This window comes from Eucyclogobius newberryi, unplaced genomic scaffold (genome assembly GCF_026437365.1).
Source record: "Eucyclogobius newberryi isolate DKJ021-1_F unplaced genomic scaffold, fEucNew1.0.hap1 SCAF_2, whole genome shotgun sequence".
In the NCBI taxonomy this organism is placed as follows: domain Eukaryota; kingdom Metazoa; phylum Chordata; class Actinopteri; order Gobiiformes; family Gobiidae; genus Eucyclogobius; species Eucyclogobius newberryi.
Window position 1 is genome coordinate 23,235,259 of NW_027315834.1, and position 22,988 is coordinate 23,258,246.

General features: G+C 42.9%; 3 protein-coding genes across 4 annotated transcripts in view; all 3 read left to right on the forward strand.

Annotated features, from left to right (window-relative positions):
* The first annotated feature begins 4,214 nt into the window (after nucleotides 1–4,214).
* ptcd2 (pentatricopeptide repeat domain 2) lies at nucleotides 4,215–6,879 on the forward strand. The gene is made up of 10 exons (XM_072454579.1): nucleotides 4,215–4,356; nucleotides 4,554–4,646; nucleotides 4,713–4,842; nucleotides 4,906–5,023; nucleotides 5,098–5,176; nucleotides 5,249–5,340; nucleotides 5,403–5,516; nucleotides 6,183–6,257; nucleotides 6,342–6,455; nucleotides 6,525–6,879. The coding sequence occupies exons 1-10, from the start codon at nucleotides 4,227–4,229 to the stop codon at nucleotides 6,750–6,752; spliced, it is 1,173 nt and encodes a 390-aa protein (XP_072310680.1). The 5' UTR covers nucleotides 4,215–4,226; the 3' UTR covers nucleotides 6,753–6,879.
* A 1,409-nt stretch (nucleotides 6,880–8,288) lies between these two features.
* Nucleotides 8,289–10,628, forward strand: cacfd1 (calcium channel flower domain containing 1). Its single transcript, XM_072454836.1, has 5 exons — nucleotides 8,289–8,644; nucleotides 9,054–9,126; nucleotides 9,649–9,774; nucleotides 9,860–9,967; nucleotides 10,162–10,628. The coding sequence occupies exons 1-5, from the start codon at nucleotides 8,536–8,538 to the stop codon at nucleotides 10,241–10,243; spliced, it is 498 nt and encodes a 165-aa protein (XP_072310937.1). The 5' UTR covers nucleotides 8,289–8,535; the 3' UTR covers nucleotides 10,244–10,628.
* A 1,755-nt stretch (nucleotides 10,629–12,383) lies between these two features.
* LOC140367842 (carboxyl-terminal PDZ ligand of neuronal nitric oxide synthase protein) overlaps nucleotides 12,384–22,988 on the forward strand; it is a 33,042-nt gene continuing 22,437 nt past the window's right edge. Inside the window, exons 1-2 of one of the 2 annotated variants that reach the window (XR_011928137.1) lie at nucleotides 12,384–12,663; nucleotides 13,172–13,243. Coding sequence is in view for 1 of the 2 variants with exons in the window: in XM_072454567.1 (XP_072310668.1) it covers nucleotides 12,559–12,663; nucleotides 13,172–13,243 (177 nt within the window). In the remaining variant the exon portion in view is untranslated. The remainder of the gene's footprint in view (nucleotides 12,664–13,171; nucleotides 13,244–22,988) is intronic. The other variant, XM_072454567.1, reaches the window with a different exon arrangement.

A 22,988-nucleotide genomic window follows, 5' to 3' on the forward strand; every position in this document is an offset into this window, starting at 1 on the left:
TTCCGAAATATTGTAACATATATTTACTTCTGTCCCTCTCTCTCCCTCTCTCCTCTTTCTCACCCTTGAACTGTCTTGTATTCAATATAATTTAATATTATATAACAAGCGTTATGGTCCATTCTTTGCATATATGTAAAATAATAAACCCTAAATGTCTGGCTAAATAGCACACAATCACACACAGTAAAGTTGATGGTTTATATTCTTGAGGGAAAGGGCAATGTTTGGAGGTGGCTGGAGGTGTTTTATTGTTTCTGGGGCTTCCTTCTCTGCTTCTGCCTGCTGAGCTTCTTCAGCGCGTTCTCCGGACCTTTCTTCTGTACAATCGGGCTGAACATTTGGCCCTGCAGTATGTACAGCTTACAGGAGAGCTCCTCAACCTTCTTGGACAGCTCTTTTTCCACCTTCATTGTTCCATTTAGAGCAAGGTTAATTTCACCGGTGTAGGCTCCATCGCTCTCCTGATTCTTCCCTGTCTGCATGGAGGCATGAGTACATTCACGCTCACTGACAGAGACGGTTGGCACTCTATGGCCTTGCTCTGGTCATTCATTTTTTCTTTAATTTCTGAAATGGCCCCAGCAAGTTCCTGCTTCGGATTGACAGTGTTCCTCACAGATGTGTTGTGCAAATATCGGATCTCTTTGTTCGCCGTGATCTGAGCCTGTAGCTCAGTTTCTGCGTTTCTAAAGTTTGTGTGTTTGACCAGTCTCTTTTGGGTTTTTAGTCTCAGTTCTTGGGACTTATTGATCTGGACCTGGTCATCAAATTGGATTTTTAATCCCTGCGATACGTACAGCTCCTGAATCTTCTCTGTCTGCATGGAGGCACGTGTACATTCACGCTCACTGACTGAGACTGTTGCCACTTGACTTGTATCATCTTTGAAAGCTCTATGGCCTTGCTCTGGTCGTTAATTTTTTCTTTCAATTCTGAAACTTTGCAGTTGGTCCCAGCAAGTTCCTCCTTTGGATTGACCGTGTCCTTCACAGATGTGTTGTACAGATATCGGATCTCTTTGTAGGCTGTTTCAGTGTTTTTCAGTGTCATTTTCACCTCTTTCAGCTTTGAGTCTTTTTGTTTGATCAGTCTCTCTTGGGTTTTTAGTCTCAGTCAGACTTATTGACCCGAACCGGGGCATCAAGTCAAGCTTTCAATGTTGCAAAGTTTTTTGAGGTCAAATTCAAACCAGAGCTTCATTCTGCTAAGTACGTCTATCTCTGTCTGTGTCTCGATCAGTAATGAGCTTCAGACAGGTTTTTATGACAATCTAGAACAGAATGCTGTATGAGAAATGAAGGAGACACAGAAACAGACCAAAATGTGCCCAGTACATTGATGGAAGAGGAACCAGGTGACCCGTTCTGTTTTACCCCTATTCACTATGTACATTTTACATGCATACACTTCATTTGAAATTGTATGGCCAGCCATTGGTATTTAGCAAGCAAAAAATATGACTTTAGCCATCAATTCAAAGGCTAAATAATTGTCATAATGCTGAATATTTTAGAGTTGAAGAGGAGGGCGACACAGGCCAAAATTTGGAGAGCATAAAGGTCAATCTAGACCCAGGTGAGAAAGCTAATATTCAAAACGTTTACAGAGTAAATGTGCAATCCAAATCTAAAAAAAGTAACTAACCAACAAACATATGGACTGGTGCAAAATGAGGCGATTGAAGCTTCAATACACTTTGGACTATTTACAATTTAGGAAAGTTCCCCATAGGTTTGAAATTATGCTTCTTTGACAACGTGAGTATGACCTTTTGCAGAGATGATCGATTTTGCTTTACCAACAAGTTCCATTTGATTGTGCCTTTTTTCAGACATGATTTTCCTACTCAAACCATTTACACAATAAAAAGTTGAAATACAAAGAAATGCCTGCATTCATAAATTATTTTAACAGACTTTTAATTAATGTTCTTATTGGATGTTTGGGCCATAGCACAAAGAGTGAGAGATGTCACCACCGGCAACTACAATGAATCATCCAGTTAATCCACTGGCCTATCATATTGTGAAATCTTCCATTTTATTGCATAGTAATTAAAATACACATGCCCACGGGGTCAATATTTCATAAATGTGCCAAAAATCTGTTAAGTCAACCCCTCCTAACTCACCTGTCTTCACCTGGCTCAGACATCAGTATAACATATTGACAAATACATAAAGATGTGGGTGTGTCCATACTTCGTGCACTGACACATCTGTGTCATCTGTATTTTGTTAACTTTCTTTCAATTCCTAAATATAAATTCTGGTTAATAAATACATTTTGTGCAATTTTAACCTAGTTTTGTTTTAACTCTTACAACAACCTCGGGCATCTCAAAACATATTTGTAGAAGCATAAGCTTTCAACTGTAGTAATTTGTGAAGCCCTATAATAAATCACATTTCCATTCACATAAGCAGTCCTTCGTGAACATAATCAAATTTTGGTAATACATGACTCTTTCCTCGGCAAATTGTATTGGATAACATTATGCAACTAATAGACATTTACTCAGTAGATGTATTTGTGAGGAAACAATGTGTGTTCAGTCATTTGGTTATTTGTTTAAACTATGAAACAGTGTTTTCAATAAAATGCATAGGTTAGGTCAGGCATGTCTAAACTAGGGCCCGGGGGCCAAATGCGGCCCTCAAACCAATTTTTGTTGGCCCTCCAGCTTCCTGCTATGTCGGCCCAAACAACAAAAAGTAGTACTTTTTACTGTGAAATTGGGAAAATTCAGTCATATTGATGTTATACCAAACTAATATTAAAGGTGGTATGGACGATTTTTTTCAGCAAATTTTTTATCATATTTCCTCGTGGCGTGGATAAATCATTTGTCCTGCCACGTATCAATCATAAAACACACCTATCGCTCACCTGCAGCCGCGTCAGGCTCGTCCCCACGTTTCCGCGTGTCTAAGCGCATTGATCTATCATAATATAGTTCCCTCAGTGTACGGGGCAAAATGAAGACGGAGAAAGACAGTTCGAGCTGACGCAGAAGTGGACAGAAATCTATGGGAGACGAGCGATGCGATGCGCTCCGTTGCGCTAATAAACAAACGCACGTGTGTGTTGTATCGGTCCGCACGGGGGAGTGCGCATGCGCACTTCCGCCTGCGTTCTCAAATCGCCGAAAAATCGTCCATACCGCCTTTAATGTTCGAGGTCTAATTAAAGATGTGGAGGCTCATCGCAATTACACCAAATGCAAAATTTTGAATGATTTACTTTGTCATTCAACAAATTCGACATTGTCACGTTGTTTGTGGCCCTCTGCCCCGTTCAAGTTTCAAAATGCGGCCCTTGGTGAAAAAAAGTTTGGACACCCCTGGGTTAGGTTGATTATTTTATGTTTTTGAGATTTCATGGAGCAAAGGCGTTGGGAAGGACTCCGGCTACATGGCGGTGATGATGGCAGATGTTATCTCCTCTGCCGCTGATCCAAGAGCTGAGGCCCCAACACAGAACCCGGCACACATTATGGCACCACAAGAACGACTGCCCAGTTCACAGATCATCATGCATTCACATCCATTTTCATATTTTAAGTTTCATTTCAATTCATCCATGTTGCTCCTGCATTCACTCTACTGTACTTCAACATATCTTACTTTCCTGTGTTGTATTACTGTAGCTACTTATACATCATACACTTGGTCAGGAGTAGGATTTGTTTTGAGTTTAAGTTTGTATCTGTTCAGATAACTTAAGAAATCCATGGTTCAAGGTCACATTGAGTTTGATGGTTAAATATCAATCTGTCGTGTTCATAACTGGTAAGAATAGAACAGGACAAAAGTCTGGGCCTTGGGGTTACTCAGTAGCACCACCTGTAGGCCATTTCGAGCAAAAACACATACAATATCCCTATTCATGCTACTCGCTTTTGCCTGATAAATCCTTCAATCAAACTTAGTACAGATAATTCTTATTATCCAGCGCATTAAGTGTTTGATTTTACACTGTTGCAATTTCCATTGTTTTTCTTGCCCATATCAGTCGATGTCAGCGCGCTGACATTTTGGATTATACCAATTTGTACAATGGGTGTGTGTGTGGATATTTTTCAGAAAATAAACTGTCATTCAGCAACATTGATTTGTTTTTCCTCACCTTGGAATCAGTCGTGTGGCTGATGAAGTTTGTGTAGTGATCACGCTTAATAAGACAGTTCAATGATCCATGTAAAGCCCCTTCAGTCCGTGGAGATGGTTCAGTCCGACAACAGTATGGCGCTGGGGAGACTGGCCAAATGTGGTCGCTCATTATTATATGAACCATGTAAAGGAGTATTTTGTGGATTTTTGCGTTCAGAGTTGAGGAAAACCCGCGTAGAAGGTAAAACAACGTGATTTAACCTGATATGCATTGGACATCCCTTCATGCTGTTGCTGTGTTTACAGCGCATGCTCCTGCTACACCTCCAGACAAACTTTACAGAGCATGTCAACTGTACATTATGTGCAGCTTTATTATTGCTCATCCTTTCAATGCATTGTTGTATCCTTTGTTCAAGTCATACTTTTTTGTTGTAGCCAAACGCCATCTTTTGACAGAAGACGTGATCAAACTACAAGAGTTTCAGCAGAAAAAGTTGTCAGTGGCTCATCTTATAACGAGAGAAGAAGGTACAGGCTTCCAGAAACCCTGTGGTGTAGTAAACAGACACTTTGACATGTTTTGCTTTTTCACAGGAAATTTCATAGTGCTCTTTAATCAGAAGTTGCAGAAAAGTGAACTGATTCTGCAGGATGAGCTAAAGCTTCTCCTGCACTTGTGTTACTCAGCAGATGATATGGTTGTGGCCAGGGATGCCATTTATAGGTAACTACTGCAGACACGTGACAGTGAGTCTTTTCAGGTAAATTATACAGTTTCTTCACTCAGGTACCACTCAGAGAATCCAAACTTTGCGCATGGAGAATTCCGGTTTGGTCCTCTTTTTATGAGACTGTGTTATGAGCTTGGTTTGGAAGAGTTGGCCGAGGCAACAATTAAAGATAAAGTAATGTGTTTTGCTCTTTTTCCATCAGGCAAGCACTGACCTGTACTAAAGCACTGTTTTTGATTTCCACACAGAGATTGAAGGGGTTCTTTAACGACTCCACATCCTTTAACATTGCTATAGACATGTTATTTACAAAGGGCGCCTATGAGAGTAAGTCAAATTATAAATTATACTTTCTACTAATACAATTGCTGATTTGTTATTCCTTTTTTGCCTGAACAGACGCCCTGGAAGTACTCAGAACGATGCAAACCTCCAACATAACCTTCAACAAAGACACGCTAATACTCGCATTTGGCACATGTTATAAGCTGGTAATAAACACTTAATTTTAGTCAGTGCATCAGTATTATTATCTGTTGTTTTGTTTTTTTAGAACACCCCAGAGTCCTACAAGATCTGCACTACTCTCATAGAGGACTTTCAGAGCAAAGGGCACCCGATTCCCAGACAAGCTTACTGCTTTGCCATAGCCTTGGCAGTTAGACAGGTTAGATCGTACGGCCCAAATATTGTTTTAATAATTATTTTATGTTTGACAACTTTGTGTCGGGATATATTTACTAAGACACTCTCTGCCTGTCCATAAAATAAGTCACTATAGACAAAAAGGGGGCACACACTCTAATATTTCGTAGGACCGCCTTTAGCTTTTGATTACAGAAACATTTGTTCTGGCACAGTTTCTGCAAAATTAAAAGATTGATTTCCATCCAGAGTCATTTTCACCAGTTGATCTTGTCTTGATGATGTGAGAGAGTGACCGCTGCACAAAGCCTTCTCCAGCTCAAACACTCTCACTGGGGTTCAGATCTGTAGTAGTAGTTTCTGCTTCTCTTTAGGTGTTTTCTCTGCTTGATCCAGTGTTTGAATTTGTTAGTTTCAGCTCCTATGACCTGAGCCCCATCTCAGTCTGTCTCTCTTTGTGAGTCTTTCTGTAGTGTCTTTCTGCCATTGTTTAGTGTTCCTCCACTTCCTCCGATCTTTTATGTCTTATTGCAGGATTATATAGTCGGATTAAATAGTATCTCACATATAGCACTCACTAAAAAGTTGTCTGACATAAATAAATACGATACATACATTGTAACGTTAAGACAAGATGAATGTTAACAAAAGTAATATTGTTTTAAATGCACTTTGTATCTTTCTCCAGAACAACATCAAAAAGGCACAAACTTTGTATTCCCAAATAATGAATACGGAGGACATGTTATGTATGAATTTGAAGGCAAGTTCAAACTGTCCTTATCCTATTTAATAATCACACAAATGCTGCAAATTGACTTTTCACGTTCACATTTTTGCTCTGCAGCTCTTAATACTAGTCAAGTCCGGCGAGTTAGAAGAACTGACCTCAACGCTTTACGCTGCTACTAGGCCTAAAACTCCTGCATTCATTAAAAAGCCACAATTTACTCAAGAAGTGGTAAGTACATTAAAACAATAAGATGCTCCTTAAGATGCATAGATGTTCTTATTCAAGCTTGTGTTGCAGGTGGACGTAGTACGATTACAATGTGAAGGTGGACCTTATATGACAGAACTGAAGCGGATATTGTCTCAGCTTGAACAGGCCGGTCAGGTGGTCCAGCAGACTCTGGATGACCTGTTGTGCCACACTCCTGCAGGGAAGCGGAAACAGTGGCCAATTATGCAAGATTTTAGGAGGGCCACAAGTCGACGGACTTTTAAGCCACTTAATTCCTACCTGGTGTCGGACTAAAGCAGAATATGTGCAGTGAATAATGCCTTACCTCATAAAGATGGCATGGTGAGATTTTTTAAGGATATTATAGGACTGTATGTACATTAGTCGACTCTTTTTAAATGAGTTGACAGTAAGGAAACAAAAAGCAAAGAGTCTCTTGCCAGATGTTTTATTATATTTTGAGTTTTATTTATAAATGTGTTGCATCAAGAATGTTCTGTCTTGTGTCTTTTTTTTTATTTTATTTTGGAAAAGGTCAGAGACACAGACACGTTGATTGTAACATTAAGACAATAACAAAATTACAATACAATCAGATCAGGAGAAAGTACGTTGTAAAGTGTCTGTGTACAAAGAATAGTTCATTTTTGCATATTGAAATTGAGATTAGAAATGGTGGACAAAATGTGACTCTTTTAGTGGACAATAATGTGCTGGAACTTTATTTCCTTTTTTTATTCAACTGGGTGATTTATTTTTTGTCTTACACTCTAGTGGCACACTTCTTGTCTGTGTTTTAAGTGTTTAAACTTAAAATGTTGAGGAGGGGGGGAAAGGATGGAAATTAATTATACGTTGTACACAGACTGCCCTTCACTGCAAATTATGCATATTTCTTGATAAGATCTAGAGTTTTAAGAGATTTTATATAAAGCTAAAAAAAAAAAAAATGTGAGTTGTAATATCTACTTTTCATATATTTCAGGTACAGTGCATATTAATCATTTGGCTGCTGTTACAGTCAGCCTATAATGGAATAAAAAAAAATCAAATCAATAAAGCAATGATTTTACATGGAAGATTTTACATAGAAGTTAGAAACACGTGAATGTAAATAAGAGTGTTTACTTTACCATTATTATTAGTATTACTTGTCTTATGCCAGCCATTTTAATTTGTATTATTATTTTATTTTATCTTTATTTTTATTTTCTGCCCTCCATTCCCTGATATGGGAGAACCTGTTTACATGAGTTTTGTTAATAAGAGTTTTTTCTCTTCTATTAAGAGTGTTTTTTTTAAACTTCCTATAAGTTATCTGTCCTTTCCCCCTGTATTTACTGCGTTGTAACACCAACATTTCCCCAAGTGTGGACATTAAAGGCATATATTATCTTAACACATACACTGTGTTAATCAATTGCTTTCCAGTCACTAAAAGATGTTCCAAAGTATTTTAATATAATCTCAGTCAAAAAACGCACGCTGTGACAGAATGAGCAAAGGGAATCTACATTGAAGTGACATTTGGAGCTAACACTGTTGTCAGGGACACGTCTTCACGCGCTCATCACGTCATTGCGCATGTAAACAAACCATGACGCAGCGTGGCCCCGCCCACACCGTGTCAGCGCGTCAGAAGAGCTGCTGCTGCTGCTGCTGCTGCTGCTGCTGCTGCTGCTGCTGCTGCTGCTGCTGCTGCTGCTGCTGCTGCTGCCGCTGCTGCCGCTGCTGCTAATACTCAAACAACGGCCTCTGCTTCACCGGATTTATTTTAGTAACAGGGAAGATAAACGGTGACACTTTTTTTGTCTTGTCCCGTAAAACACACCCTTTTCCCCCCCAACCTCTCATAGGTTCATCCTTTAGCGGCCGAGTTTGCGCCAGCTTCGGATGCTGCGCGTTGTGCGTCTGTGAACGTCAGGCCACACACAGGGCGAACAAAGGAATTACACGCGATTACTTTTTGATTGTTTATCCCCGACACCGCCTGTAGGATCGCGGTGGGAACAGCAGCCGCAGACACACGCACGCGTCACATTCACTTAGCGCATTTTGGCCCTAAACAGAACGCGCAATGAGCTCTGAAGAGACCGGAGCGGCGCCCAAACCCGCTCCCGAGGATGACGGCATGACATGGTGGTACCGATGGCTCTGCAAAACGGCCGGAGTCCTGGGAGGAATATGTGAGTAAACCCGTGTTGAGAGCCGCAAACTGTGCCCCACTGTTCTCCGGAGACCTGCGATATTATATCTGCTCTGCCATGTCACACGTTAAGCCCACATAACCATGCAATATCGTCCTAATAAGGCATAAATCATGAACCTTGTGTGGGTGTTTTGGTCACAGTGACACCAGAGACCGTGGTCCTGTATCACGTTAACACAGTGTTGCATATTCAATGTATTATTGAAGCAGGTCTGAGCAGGCTCTGTGTCTGTGTGAGACAGTGTGGGCTTGTCTGGCCTCACATTCTCTGCAGACATAATAACACTGTGGCTCTTGGACATTACTGTTATCTCTCTCTCTGTGTTAGACTGTGCGTGGTCTTGAGTTCAAATATCATTTTTGCTTTCTTTTCCATTCAAAACCAGCTTGTGCCACTGCAGGAGTGTGGAACTGTGTCACTATTAACCCGTTAAATATTGCTGCTGGAGTGTGGATGGTGTAAGTCCTATTTATATTCATTTATTTCATGGTTTAAGATAAGATAAGATAATCCTTTATTGTTCACACATGGGGAAATTACATTGTTGCAACGCAGGTAGATACAGAGGAAAAGAACAGATCACTTATAGGAAGTTTGAAAAACACTCAATAGAAGATCTCTTATAAACAAAACCTCCCATTTCCCAACAAGGGATGGAGGGGAAAAATAATAAAGATAAAATAAATAAATACCATTGCATGTGATTACGACAGTAATTGCACATGAATTGCACAGTAATTGCACAGTAATTGCACATGGTTAGGTCAGTATTGCGAGTGTTCAGGACTAACAGTGTTTGTTATAAAGTCTGACAGCAGCAGGAAGGAAAGACCATTAAACATTTTACTCTACAACTAGATGACAGTAATTTTATTAATACACACACGTGCTTTTGTTTTTTAAAAAAAAAAAATATTGAGAAACAACAAATGGTATTAAAATGCATGTGGATTTAGCTTTTGTTTTAACTGTTTTTTCAGGTTGACTGCCTGTGTTTTGTTTCTGTGTGAAGTCCCCTTCTGTTGCCAGTTTGTAGAGTTTGCTAATGCGATTGCAGCTCGTGCAGACCGGCTCAGGCCTTGGCAAAAGGCACTGTTTTACTGTGGGTAAGTGCATCTTCTATTTAATTATTTTACATATTTTTTTCTAAGTCACACAGTTTAATTATTGTCATTTTACTCTAATTCGCAGGATGGCTCTATTCCCCGTCATCTTGCGATTCAACTTGACTACACTATTTGGAAATGCCATCGCCTTTGCAACAGGAGTGCTGTATGGCCTTGCATCCTTAGGCAAAAAGTAAGAAACCAGCCGGATACAACTAGATAACGTTCATTTAATATACTGCGGCGGACACTTCTTGTTTCTTTATGTCTTTAACTACAACATATGTCCGTATTTTCCTTATTTCTCTTGATCTTACACATGTTTTCCTTCAGTAACATTCTAACCGTTTGCCACTAACCCACCTTCCATTTCTTTTCCATTTTTAGAGGGGACGCCGTGACTTACGCCAGACTTCAGCACGACAAACAGGGAGATGAGGAGAAGATGTCAAATGGAGGGCCTGAATGAGACGAAACAATAGTATTTTCCCTTTCATTTATTTGCTTTTGATGTTTTTTTTTTTTCAGTTCTTATACAACCCCCTGACTTACACCACTTGTTTTTATTATTATAACTCTGACCCATTATAACCCTTTGTCTTTGAATTAATACTAACATTATGGCAGCGAATCCAGGCATTTATGAGTATTGATACAAAGAATGTATTCATTTATTTAAACATTCCTTTCTGTGGGCTTCAGGTGATCATGAATGTATTGAACGGGGGAAATTGTTGTTTTCCGACGCATGGACGCAAGCAACTGGTCTCGTTTGGACTGTTGACCATTTGAGATTGTGTGTAATAATCCGACTAATCTGTTATTTAAATTATCGTCCATCATACATGGCAGAAGTCTCACTATACTATACTATACTATACTATACTCCATGTTTTGAGCAAACAAAGGGACGCAGCGTTCATGCAGATGCTGTGAGGGCATTAGATGATGTCAAACATGCACACTGAATGCTTATGGTTTTGTTCTGGTGACGATTGAGCAGTGTGTGTGTGTGTGTGTGTGTGTGTGTGTGTGTCTGTGTCTGTCTGTGTGTGTGCGTCACCAGGATTAAACATGAGACCGCCCAGGTACATCCAATCAGTATAAACCATGATTTGCCTTTGTCACGCAGCTGGCATGTGCCGTGGTGCGACGTGATGATTGTGTGTTTCTGTTGCCTCTGTTGTGTGTGTGTGTGTGTGTGTGTGTGTGTCGCCCCGTTTTTATGTTTACAAGAACCTCCCTCTTTCCTCACTCAATATTGTGAATCTCTTTGTCACTCCGACCGTTACCACCAGCTCTCAGGTATTGTGTGATGTCACTGTTGTTTAAAGGGAAGGGAACAGTTCTGAGCCCCGACAGGGCGTTTGTGGAAGAGTTGAAATGATTGTACGCGCGTTTAACAATGGGACTGAACACTACAGACCCACCGGGGGAGATTTGAAAAAGAAAATGCTGTGGATGAACCTTTTTTTTTCCTCTTCCTTGCGGTCCACCCGTATTTGTTTGAGTTCACTCCCTTGCGGTGGCAACATGTACCGAGTGACTGAGTCTGAGGCAAACGGTACAGGGGTTGTCAGTGTTACTTTTAGTGTATTGTGTTATGTAAATTGTGTGTGTGTGTGTGTGTGTGTGTGTGTGTGTGTGTGTGTGTGTGTGTGGTGGGTCCGGATCTTGCTTTAACTTTGTGAATTAAACCAATTTGCGCCTATTGATTTTGTCAATTGTTTTTCCTTTTATAATTAAATAAGCTTATACGATTTTGACAGCAATCACAACACATGCAAGCACTCACAATTATTGATTCAGACTTTATTGATGTTTATTTTTAAGCTACGGTTTGAGTTTACGATGGAGATACTTTGCTCGTCTATACACAAAAGGCTTGTCAGTCAAACAATAACGTTCAGCTTTGGTCTAAATATAAGAATAGATAAAGCAAATACGTCGTTTACCACAGGGACCAGCAGAGGGCGCATCGGTGCTGTGTTTACTCTGCCTAACCCTTGATCATGCCAAACCTCTACTTACCAAACCTATACTTTCTCATCAATTGTTTATTCTGGCCAGTCATAAATGGCACAAAAAAGGCAGCAGAACAGGCCTAAATAAAGCATGAGAAGCCTAAACCTAAAACCTAAATAATAACATTGTACTGTTACTACAAAAAAGGTAATTTTGTCTCACTTTTCTCACACTCTCTCTCTCTCTTTGACTAAACTTAAGCAGAGATTGACTATCAAATGTCTAGTTTTCCCCAGTGGATTCTGAGTCGTTCTTTTGCTTTGTAACTGAGAATAATCACGAGGAGCAAGTGTATGAGTGAATGTAATCGTATCCTCCCGAGGGAAGGAGGGTCGTGGAGACGCGGTTGCATCATGCATGGGAACTTTTCTCCAATAAGGGCTGAGCTCCTGAAGGGGGAGACCGGGGGACCGGGGGGAGACCGGGGGGAGACCAGAGGGAGACGGGTGATCACCACCAACAGGACGTGACTGAAAACACCCGCGGAGCAGAAAACATCACCTGCTGCGGACGGACGCTGCCACAACTAAAGCGAGTTGTTCAAAGCTCACTGGGAGCGTTTGAAGAGAAGAACAAATCCAAGCTTTTTCCTGCCCGAGGATCTGAGACGCACTCATCTGAGGACGGGACCCTCTGAAACAATGAGCCGCGTCTCCACCGGGGACTCAGAGCCGCGCCGTCCAGACTCAGCGGATCATCGCAAAGCCGCCGCCAATCTCACATCAGCCTTTGATTGTTGATCGGTCAGTCTCTCCAGCGATGCCGGCGAGGAACAGATACAACCTGGTGGACGACCTGGCGGACTCCAGGATCCCGCTGCACAACGAGGAGGCTTATCAGCACGGGATACATTTCCAAGCCAAGGTGAGATCAAGGATCCTCGAGCCTGCGCTGACTTCAGGAGGCGGGTTATTGGCACTGCGTTTGGCTCCAACGCAAGTCAAGTTTTGAATCAGCACAAGGGCAGTATGCAAGTGTTTAGTCAAGGTTAGGCTCTGTGTAAATACTCTGTCTATTGACACATGGTACAGGCCACTGCTTTCCATTAGACTGAATGCTTTTTCATGAACTTCAATCAAGCCTGAACAATGTGGGGGCTGAAATAGCATTCTTTAAACGATACAATATAATAGCTCTTCAGTTAAGCATGCCCTTAACTGTGTGAACCTGAGGAACCCTGGACTTCATCATATGTTCACATCCTGCATGTCACCAAATTGTACAATCAGCAGTAAATTAACTAATCTTAGGCTTTATAAATGACTGGAATGTTATTACCTGGGGATACAGTGTATATAGTGATAATAAGCTCTGTTTTATGAACCCATATTGTTTGTAGTTACTGACTCTGCTCTGTTGTGATTGGAAACAGTATGTGGGGAGTCTTGATGTGCCAAGGCCCAACAGTCGAATGGAAATTGTAGCTGCCATGAGGAGGATAAGGGTAAGGACACACAATACACTTTAACCCACAAACAGAGAGTTTGCTGAATTCAGTGTAGGTAAAATGAATGGGCATCTTTAAGACTATATTCTTAACATTGGTGTAATAAATGTCTAAACCACACTGTTTCCTACAATCAGGTCACACAGCAGGATCTTCTCCTGTGTTATTACAGTGTTACTGTTGAGTATCACGTTATCATTTCGCCCACTCATTGTCTCCATGGACCAGCATTACGCTCAGTCAGAGCGATGCTGAGAGATGTGCTTGTTTTGACTGTCAACCACAGCAGGGCACGTTGCTGAAAATACAAACGATGTGGTGAGAAGCATTGAAATATGTGTGTGTTTTAATGTTTGGAAAAAGGGTGAAGAGTTTTAGAAAATCCAGTCTGCTCAGTGACAGAATGATGAGCATTTATTTTGCATTTCAAGTTTTTATGAATGAGTCAAGTCAATGAGGAATTTAGCATGTGCGTGAACATATGAAGACTTGTTTAATTTAATGTCATCCCAGGGAAAATGCACCCAAAGGCCCATTACAGCATGGATATGTATTTGCAGTATTTAACAGGGACAGTGCAATTAAACATTGTCACCAAATTGGTTATTATTTATTTGTGTTGTTTTTTAAGGTTAATACAGAATATTTTAAAATGTACTTCAACTCATTCATTCACTCGCACATGTTATTTACAGTTTTGGTTGTCTTTAGACAAGACATGGACCTGGAGGGAAACATTTTGAACTAATAAAATCTCTTAATTACAATTTCACTTACAGCAAAAGTTATTCATAGGTTTCAAGTTAAGATTCCTTCCTGATTTGAAGACTTTGTAAGGACCCTCTTCAAAAGATATCACACTTTACGATTAGTCGTTTTGTAAGGTCAGACCTTATTCTTAGGTCCTTGTATAGTTTTCTAACTATGTTTTTTATTGCTTGGTTGTGTAGTGAATCAGTTTGTGTTGTTTTGGTCTTTCTTTCACATGGATCTAGTGCATCTCTCTCTAAAATACCCACATTCTATTCAAAGGAACACAATATTGTTTATTTATTCCTTAGGGTACATATTCTGTTTGTGTGCGTCTATAAGAAAGTTCAGGAGGGCTAAAGAAAGCCTCGGATCAATAATTAATAGGATAATAATGGATATACGAGTGTATATGGGACCCTTGTGCCACTGGGTTGTAAAGGAAAGATGCTTAAGATTTATTTTTAAAATTTGGCAAAATCCAGCGTATAACAGGAAACTCATTCATAAATGATTTCATTTACAAGATAAAAATATTCTATTTGATGGCACGTCGAGTTTGCTGGTTGTTATTTTTCTATTTGCGTTGCTTTTCACAATCAAAATAGCCTTAAGAGCTACTGCCCTGGTTCAATAGTCTTGGGAATTCTATTTTTACCCAGCACTTAGCTCTTTGTCTGAGTGAAACCTCTCACAGTCCTGCTCCATTGTGGGAAGTGCAGAGGTTGGAGCATTTTAGAGGGCAGCCATGTGTGCCAAGTTGTTCTTTATGGATGAAAATACACGGGCTCTAACTTCTCCCCTCTCATCGTGCTCCGTGTTCACAGGCAACTGGTCCCGTAACTGTGCAGCGTGTCCGCAGAGTGTGATTAAAGAGAACTATAGGGACGATAGCAGCAGCCCGGAGAACCCAGAAGGAAAGCGACACAGGGCTGGCACACTGGCCGTCCTTTCATCTCGGGAGGCTAATCGTTTTAGTCTCAGTCTATGGAAGAAACAGTAGGAAACATGAGAAGAGACGGCGCTTTAACTCAATCTTTGGATGAGGGAACAGGACGAACCATGAACTGCACAATATTTGCAAAGACTAGCATTCTTTCTTTCCTACTCTGATTAATTAAGCTACCTTTTTTTCTTAAAGATGTTACTTTTATTATCATGCCTCTCCTTTTGTCACACCGATTCTGCTTGGTGAATTATATATTTGAACCATTCGTAAAAGGTATAAAGATTATTAGTTAGGTCTCTGCAGTTAATCCAATTTTCTTGACAAACCAATCCTGGAGCAAAGATCAGACTTTAGAGGAAGACATTTTACTATTCATTGTGTTAAATGGCAATGGCAGTTAGGGATGTCAAGAGTATTAGGTTAATCAATAATTACAATTCTTCAGGTCACAATACAATTGTAAGAACCAAAAAAATAATAATTATAGTGCAATTAAAGTGCATTTCTGATTGCCATTTTTCAACAGTTTCTCAACAGTTTTCATAAAAAGTTCACATGATCATACCGGTACTAAAATCTTTTGACAGACCTCTGCTGCACAGTTATTTAGCTTGAGAGCTTTGCTTGTGACACAATTGCATTGATGTTTGCACAAACCAGATTCTACAGTAATTGTAGATAGGAGGGCACAGGAGGCACTAATAAAGAGCTGACATCCACATCTCCTCCTCCAGCAATGTTTATTTTCTCTTCACACTCCCCCCTTCCACTGAAATAGGCTGTGCATTGCCTTGCATTTTGACTCTAATGGCTCAAACGGCTCTAATGGGATTTAATCTTCCCTCACATGTCTGCCATGGTGCTGCCTCCTTCCCCCTCTAGAGAGCGAGGGGCTGTACAAAATAACTGATCAGTTCTATTTTGACTGGATTGCTTATTAAAAATTTAAACACAACTAAACTAATTAATTTTTTGAAGAGTCCTTAATTGAATTTAATAGAAAAATAAAATAATTTGTGCACATACCTTAGCTTTCACTAGTGATTGATCATTTAGATTTTTTTGATGTTGTTTTTCATGGCTGATGCTGATGTTTAGAATCCAGACAAAAAATATCAAAATTCAAGATATCAAGATTTTTATATTTTTTGTCAAACTAAGTCATTTAAATTGACCTCAAACTCACCCACAGCCCAGTTTGACCTCAAACCTCAAAGAGAGCCGTGTACTCCCATTTTGTGCAGTTCCCTCTTCAAACACTTCAAACACAAAATAATGGCCGGTGCTGAAGAATAAAGGCTGATATACGCTAAAAAAGTCAGAAATAGGCCAATATCTCATTCCAGATTGAGCGTCAGGCACATTTTCACCTGTGACCATTAGATTGCACGGCTGACCCGACTGTCAGCTCCTACCGTAAACCTAAGACTATATGTCATTTGCATAACAATAGCTCAACCCGCCTAACCCAAAAAAACAATGCATAAATGAGAGCACAGCTTGACTCCGGGGACAGCGGGTGAGGATCTATCGCACAGTGGCTCGTTGGATAGGAAACATGACCCAAAAGAGGCCGCCATTGTTTTGTCTTGTATCATGCTGGCTTAATGGCAGATGTACAAGGGCGGCATAGTGGTGACCTAAATGTGTTCAAACGAGGATCACAACTCTCTCATCGTGTTCAGACAATGACAGAGCAAAATGTTTGATATTTATGTCTCAATGTCAGTATGTAATATTCAAACGCAACACCTGCTTTGGCCCTTAAAACTACAAAAGCTGTGTAATGTTAAGAGTATCTAAACTGTTTTTATTTCTGAGAAGCCGCTTAAGAGGACTTTTATTTTACACCGTTCAGATTCCGAAACAAGAGAGCCCCAAAGGTGTAAAAAAAGAAAGAAAATGTGTCATCATACCATTACTAGAGACATTTTGTGGTGCTTTTTGTCACAGCCCTAGTCATATGATTACATAGCGATATACAATATTCATAGCGATATATTAATTTTCAGTGCATTTTAAGCAAAATATTTACTTTATTAAACCCAGGTGCAGGTGTATTCTGATTTAACACACCGTATTTTCCGCAACCTTTTTCATAGTTATGGCCGGGGTGCGACTTATACTTATGTTTATACTTATATACTTATACTCCAGAGCGACTTATATGTGATATTATTTCTTATTTTCACACTTGCAACCGCATTCTATACTCCAGTGCAACAAATATATGTTTTTTCTTCTCTATTATGCATCCTTTGGCTGGTGCGACTTATAGTCCGGAAAATAAGGTGTTCAAAAAAGATGTGGGCTTAAAAATATCTTTCTGCATTATGTGTTTTATACTGCACATATTTAAACGTGTTGTAATATATCAGTATGTTTGATTGTTTGCTGGCCTTTTCTCTTTAGTATTTGAAAACCAACAAATGTCCAGCTGCCACTTTTGTCATTGCCAAGTTTGTAATGTGTTAAATTCTCTTTCCTGCGACTATTGTCGAAAGTTTGTGTTGGAGAGCCAATAATGTCAACTGACTCATTTGTTGGATGAGGAAATGGCTGTAGGCTTCAGCGCTGAGAGAGGCTGTCCTACTTTGAATGTAACTGGGAACTGCAGTACATGAAAGTCTAGCTCTCTCACTCCGATCATTCACTGCCCAAACACAACCTCTTTCTGTTTCTTCATTATCCTCTCTGCTTTCAGTTTGTCCTCATCTGCATCGTGTTGTATCTTATCTTAAGTGTGGTCTGTTTGGAGCTTTTAGTTTATGTCCTAATTATAGTAGCCTTTTTCATGAGTTCTGTTTATTCAATTCAATGAATGCTTGGAATTTTATTTGACTTATGCACTCATCTTAGTATCATAAAGTTGCCACAGAATATGTCCTCGTTTGAAATCAAAAGGAGGCACAAGAAAGCACATTTTGACCAAAGTTAACCTAAATATTGTGCTCCAGTCTTAATCTGCTCTGAAGTTTTTTCCAGGGCCTTTCAATTATTTATTGTATTCTATTCTTGTGTTCTATTCTCCTAAAATTCGGTCTGGCTTTACGTGACTCAGGCTCAGGATTCCTTCAGACCCGATTTAAAAGTACAAATATAAGCTACATGGACATTATTATTACCTGTATATATTCAAATAGGTCTGGTAATTGCTGTACTTTTTGAGAAACTGCTGGCATCTTTTAATTCTGGCCTCTAACAGAATAAAACATTCTCTGCAGTTCCAGTGTCAAGCCTAATGTGTCACTCTGCAGTGTCTCATCCCGAGCCATTACTTCCTCCATCAGCACAAACCCATTTGCAAAAGCCCGGTGACTGTTCTTCTCCAAAAGTACGTGGTTTTACCATAAAACAAGGCAATGCTGTCAGTGTAGACATGGCTTTATCAGTCTGCGGCCCAGGTTCCTGTATTTACTCAAGCCAGGGGTGTATCGAAACTGAACTGCCCATGTGTTTTCTGATTATATTGACTAGTGACGTAAGCATAACCCTGGAATGTGTTTGATATGTTTCTCCTTCTCAGAATAATGATTTCAATCCCAATATATTATGATAGGATCCCAATGATCAAGTAGCTGGCTGACTCATGCTTCTAATGGTTTTAATGGTATAGTTTTACTGTTTAATGGTATAGTTTTACTTTTGTTATCGTGTCACGCATGGATTCGTTGCTGGTTAAAACAATACATTTACTTGTAAACTATATAAATCACTTATTATAAAGGCAATCATTTTGTCATCTGAGTGTTGCTGTGATGGGATTTAACAAATTATCTTAGTGGAGCTTCATTTAACTTCTGTGAGAGACGAACCTTTTGCAGACGCCTCATTTGCTTCTCAAAAAGAACAAAGAAAGCTGTGTCCCCTCTGGCTTTTCCAACAAAACAACAAACAACTTATGAGCTTTTAGGGTTCTTTACTTTCAAGGTTCTCGATGCTGTGGATTATCTTTATTTTGTACCATCACAAAATTACTGGGGTTTTATCAAATATCAGGTGTCTGCGGTTAGATTTGGTTAATGTTCCCAATGATCAAAATATGTTTTGAACTGATACAAACATAACTTGACATATAAATGTAATGCCATTTATAAATGGTATCACATAAGCAGGTCACGCCCAAGTTTTGTCCATCCATCCATCCATCCATCCATCCATCCATCTTCTGCCGCTTTATCCGGGGCCGGGTCGCGGGGGCAGCAGTCTGAGCAGGGACTCCCAGACTTCCTCCTCCCCAGACACTTCCTCTAACTCCTCCGGGGGGATCCCGAGGCGTTCCCAGGCCAGCCGAGAGACATAGTCTCTCCAGCGTGTCCTGGGTCTTCCCCGGGGCCTCTTCCCGGTGGGACATGCCTGAAACACCTCCCGAGGGAGGCGCCCAGGAGGCATCCGGAACAGATGCCCGAGCCACCTCAGCTGGCTCCTCTCGACGTGGAGGAGCAGCGGCTCTATTCCGAGCTCCCCCCGGCGGAGGAAACTCATTTCGACCGCTTGTATCCGCGATCTTGTTCTTTCGGTCACTACCCAAAGCTCATGACCATAGATGAGGGTAGGAACGTAGACCGACCGGTAAATAGAGAGCTTTGCCTTTCGGCTCAGCTCCCTCTTCACCACAACAGTCCGATGCAGCGACTGCATCACTGCAGCCGCTGCACCGATCCGCCTGTCGATCTCACGCTCCATCCTTCCCTCACTCGTGAACAAGACCCCGAGATACTTGAACTCCTCCACTTGGGGCAAGGACACCCCACCCACCTGGAGAGGGCAAGCCACCTTTTTCCGGTCGAGAACCATGGCCTCGGATTTGGAGGTGCTGATTCTCATCCCAGCCGCTTCACACTCGGCTGCAAACCGTCCCAGTGCATGTTGCAGGTCCGGGTTTGATGGAGCCATCAGGACAACATCGTCTGCAAACAGCAGAGATGGAATTCTGTGGTCCCCAAACCGGACACCCTCCGACCCCTGACTGCGCCTAGAAATTCTGTCCATAAAAATTATGAACAGAACCGGTGACAAAGGGCAGCCCTGGCGGAGTCCAACATGCACTGGGAACAGGTCTGACTTACTGCCGGCAATGCGAACACAGCTCCTGCTCCGGTCATACAGGGACCGGACAGCCCTGAGCAAAGGGCCCCGGACCCCGTACTCCCGGAGCACCCCCCAAAGGACACCCTTCTCCAGATCCACAAAGCACATGTGGACTGGTTGGGCAAACTCCCATGAACCCTCGAGCACCCGATGGAGGGTATAGAGCTGGTCCAGTGTTCCACGACCGGGACGAAAACCACTCTGCTCCTCCTGAATCCGAGGTCGGATTCTCCTCTCCAGTACCTTGGAATAGACCTTACCTGGGAGGCTGAGGAGTGTGATCCCTCTGTAGTTGGAACACACCCTCCGGTCCCCCTTCTTGAACAGAGGGACCACCACCCCGGTCTGCCAGTCCAGAGGCACGGTCCCCGAACGCCACGCGATGTTGCAGAGACGTGTCAACCAAGACAGTCCTACAACATCCAGATACTTTAGGTACTCAGGGCGAATCTCATCCACCCCCGGAGCCCTGCCACCGAGGAGTTTGCGAACAACCTCAGTGACTTCAGCTTGGGTGATGGATGAGCCAGCCTCCGAGTCCCCGGTCTCTACTTCCTCTTCGGAAGACGTGACTGAGGGATTAAGGAGATCCTCAAAGTATTCCTTCCACCGTCCGACGACATCCCCAGTCGAGGTCAGCAGGCCTCCACCCGCACCGTAAACGGTGTTGGTGAGACACTGCTTCCCCCTCCTGAGGCGCCGGACGGTTTGCCAGAATTTCTTTGGTGCCGACCGATAGTCCTCCTCCATGGCCTCCCCGAACTCCTCCCAGGCCCGGGTTTTTGCCTCTGCGACAGCACGAGCTGCGGCTCGCTTGGCCTGCCGATACCCGTCGATGACCTCCGGAGACCTACAAGCCAGAGTGGCCTGATAGGCCTCCTTCTTCAGTCTGACGGCATCCCTTACTTCCGGTGTCCACCACCGGGTTCGGGGGTTGCCTCCACGACAGGCACCGGAGACCTTGCGACCACAGCTCCGAGCAGCCGCATCAACAATGGAGGCGGAGAACATGGTCCACTCGGACTCAATGTCCCCAACCTCCCCCGGGACATGGGAGAAGCTCTCCCGGAGGTGCGAGTTGAATACCCTACTGACAGAGGGCTCCACTAGACGTTCCCAACAGACCCTCACAATGCGCTTGGGTCTGCCAAGTCTGTCCGGATTCCTCCTCCGCCAGCGGATCCAACTCACCACCAGGTGGTGATCGGTTGACAACTCTGCCCCTCTCTTCACCCGAGTGTCCAAGACACGCGGCCGGAGGTCTGATGACACGACAACAAAGTCGATCATTGACCTCCGGCCTAGGGTGTCCTGGTACCATGTGCACTGATGAACACCCTTGTGCTTGAACATGGTGTTTGTTATGGACAATCCGTGGCTAGCACAGAAGTCCAATAACTGAACACCGCTCGGGTTCAGATCGGGGAAGTCGTTCTTCCCGATCACCCCTCTCCAGGTGTCACTGTCATTGCCCACGTGGGCGTTGAAGTCCCCCAGTAGAACAACGGAGTCCTCGGTCGGTGCACTGTCCAGTACCCCTCCCAAGGACTCCAAGAAGGCCGGGTACTCTGCACTGCTGTTCGGCCCGTAGGCCGCCACAACAGTGAGAGACCTGTCCCCCACCCGAAGGCGGAGGGACGCGACCCTCTCGTTCACCGGGGTAAACTCCAACACGTGGCGGCTGAGCTGAGGGGCTATCAGCAAGCCCACACCAGCCCGCCGCCTCTCCCCGCGGGCAACACCAGAGAAGTGGAGCCCCTCTCGAGGAGATGGGTTCCAGAGCCCAAACTGTGCGTGGAGGTGAGGCCGACTATATCTAGTCGGTATCGCTCAACCTCCCGCACAAGCTCAGGCTCTTTCCCCCCCAGCGAGGTGACATTCCATGTCCCCAGAGTTAGTCTCTGTGTCTGGAGATCTGGTCGCCGAGGCCCCTGCCGTCGACTGCCGCCCAGATCTCTCTGCACCGGCCCCTCATGGATCCTCCTGCGGGTGGTGGGCCCACGGGAGGGCGGCCCCACGTCGCTCTTTCGGGCGGCCCCACGTCGCTCTTTCGGGCGGCCCCACGTCGCTCTTTCGGGCTGTGCCCGGCCGGGCCCCGTGGGGTAAGACCCGGCCACCAGGCGCTCGCCATGGAGCACCCATCCCAGGCCTGGCTCCAGGATGGGGCCCCGGTGACGCCGATCCGGGCGACGTAAACTGCCTTGTTCGTGTTGTCATCATAGGGGGCTTCTGAACCGATCTTTGTCTGACCCGTCACCTAGGACCTGTTTGCCTTGGGAGACCCTACCAGGGGCATGAAGCCCCCGACAACATAGCTCCCGGGATCATTCGGGCACTCAAACCCCTCCACCACGTTAAGGTGTCGGTTCAAGGAGAGGCCCCAAGTTTTGTCATTACTATTATTATCAGCAATACATTTCCAAGAAATTAGCCATTTGTTATTAGCCATTTGTTATTTTACAAAGGGAAATTGCAGGGTGTATAAAGAATTATGTCATTTTGAATACACGAAATGTATATATTTGTATGTGAAATTACAAATATATATATTTGTTCATCCAGTCTGCTTTATTTTTTCTCTTTTTGCACCTTCTAGTTTTGAGTCTAGACTAAAGACTAAAGCCAAAGTGTTTAGTATGCTCAGGTTGTTTCTTTGTATTTCCTCCGTGTCCCATGTGACTAACCCAGAGTAAGTGCGGTCGGAGCTGGGGACTGGCTGTCCTCTCTGTGCCTGTCAGAGAGGCGCTCAGGCGTGGGGCCATCGACAGGGAGGGAGGAGGACTCCTTAAGCGCACTTGGTGCACTGGAACTTCTTCCTCTGACACGCTCGCTTCAGGTGTAGTTAACTCTCTCACTAAGCTTAAGTGTTCACGGAGGTGACCTTGCAGCTGTTACTGAAGAGAGCTAGACAGACTGCAATAACCAACCTGCTCAGTCTGTCCCAGCAGTTCA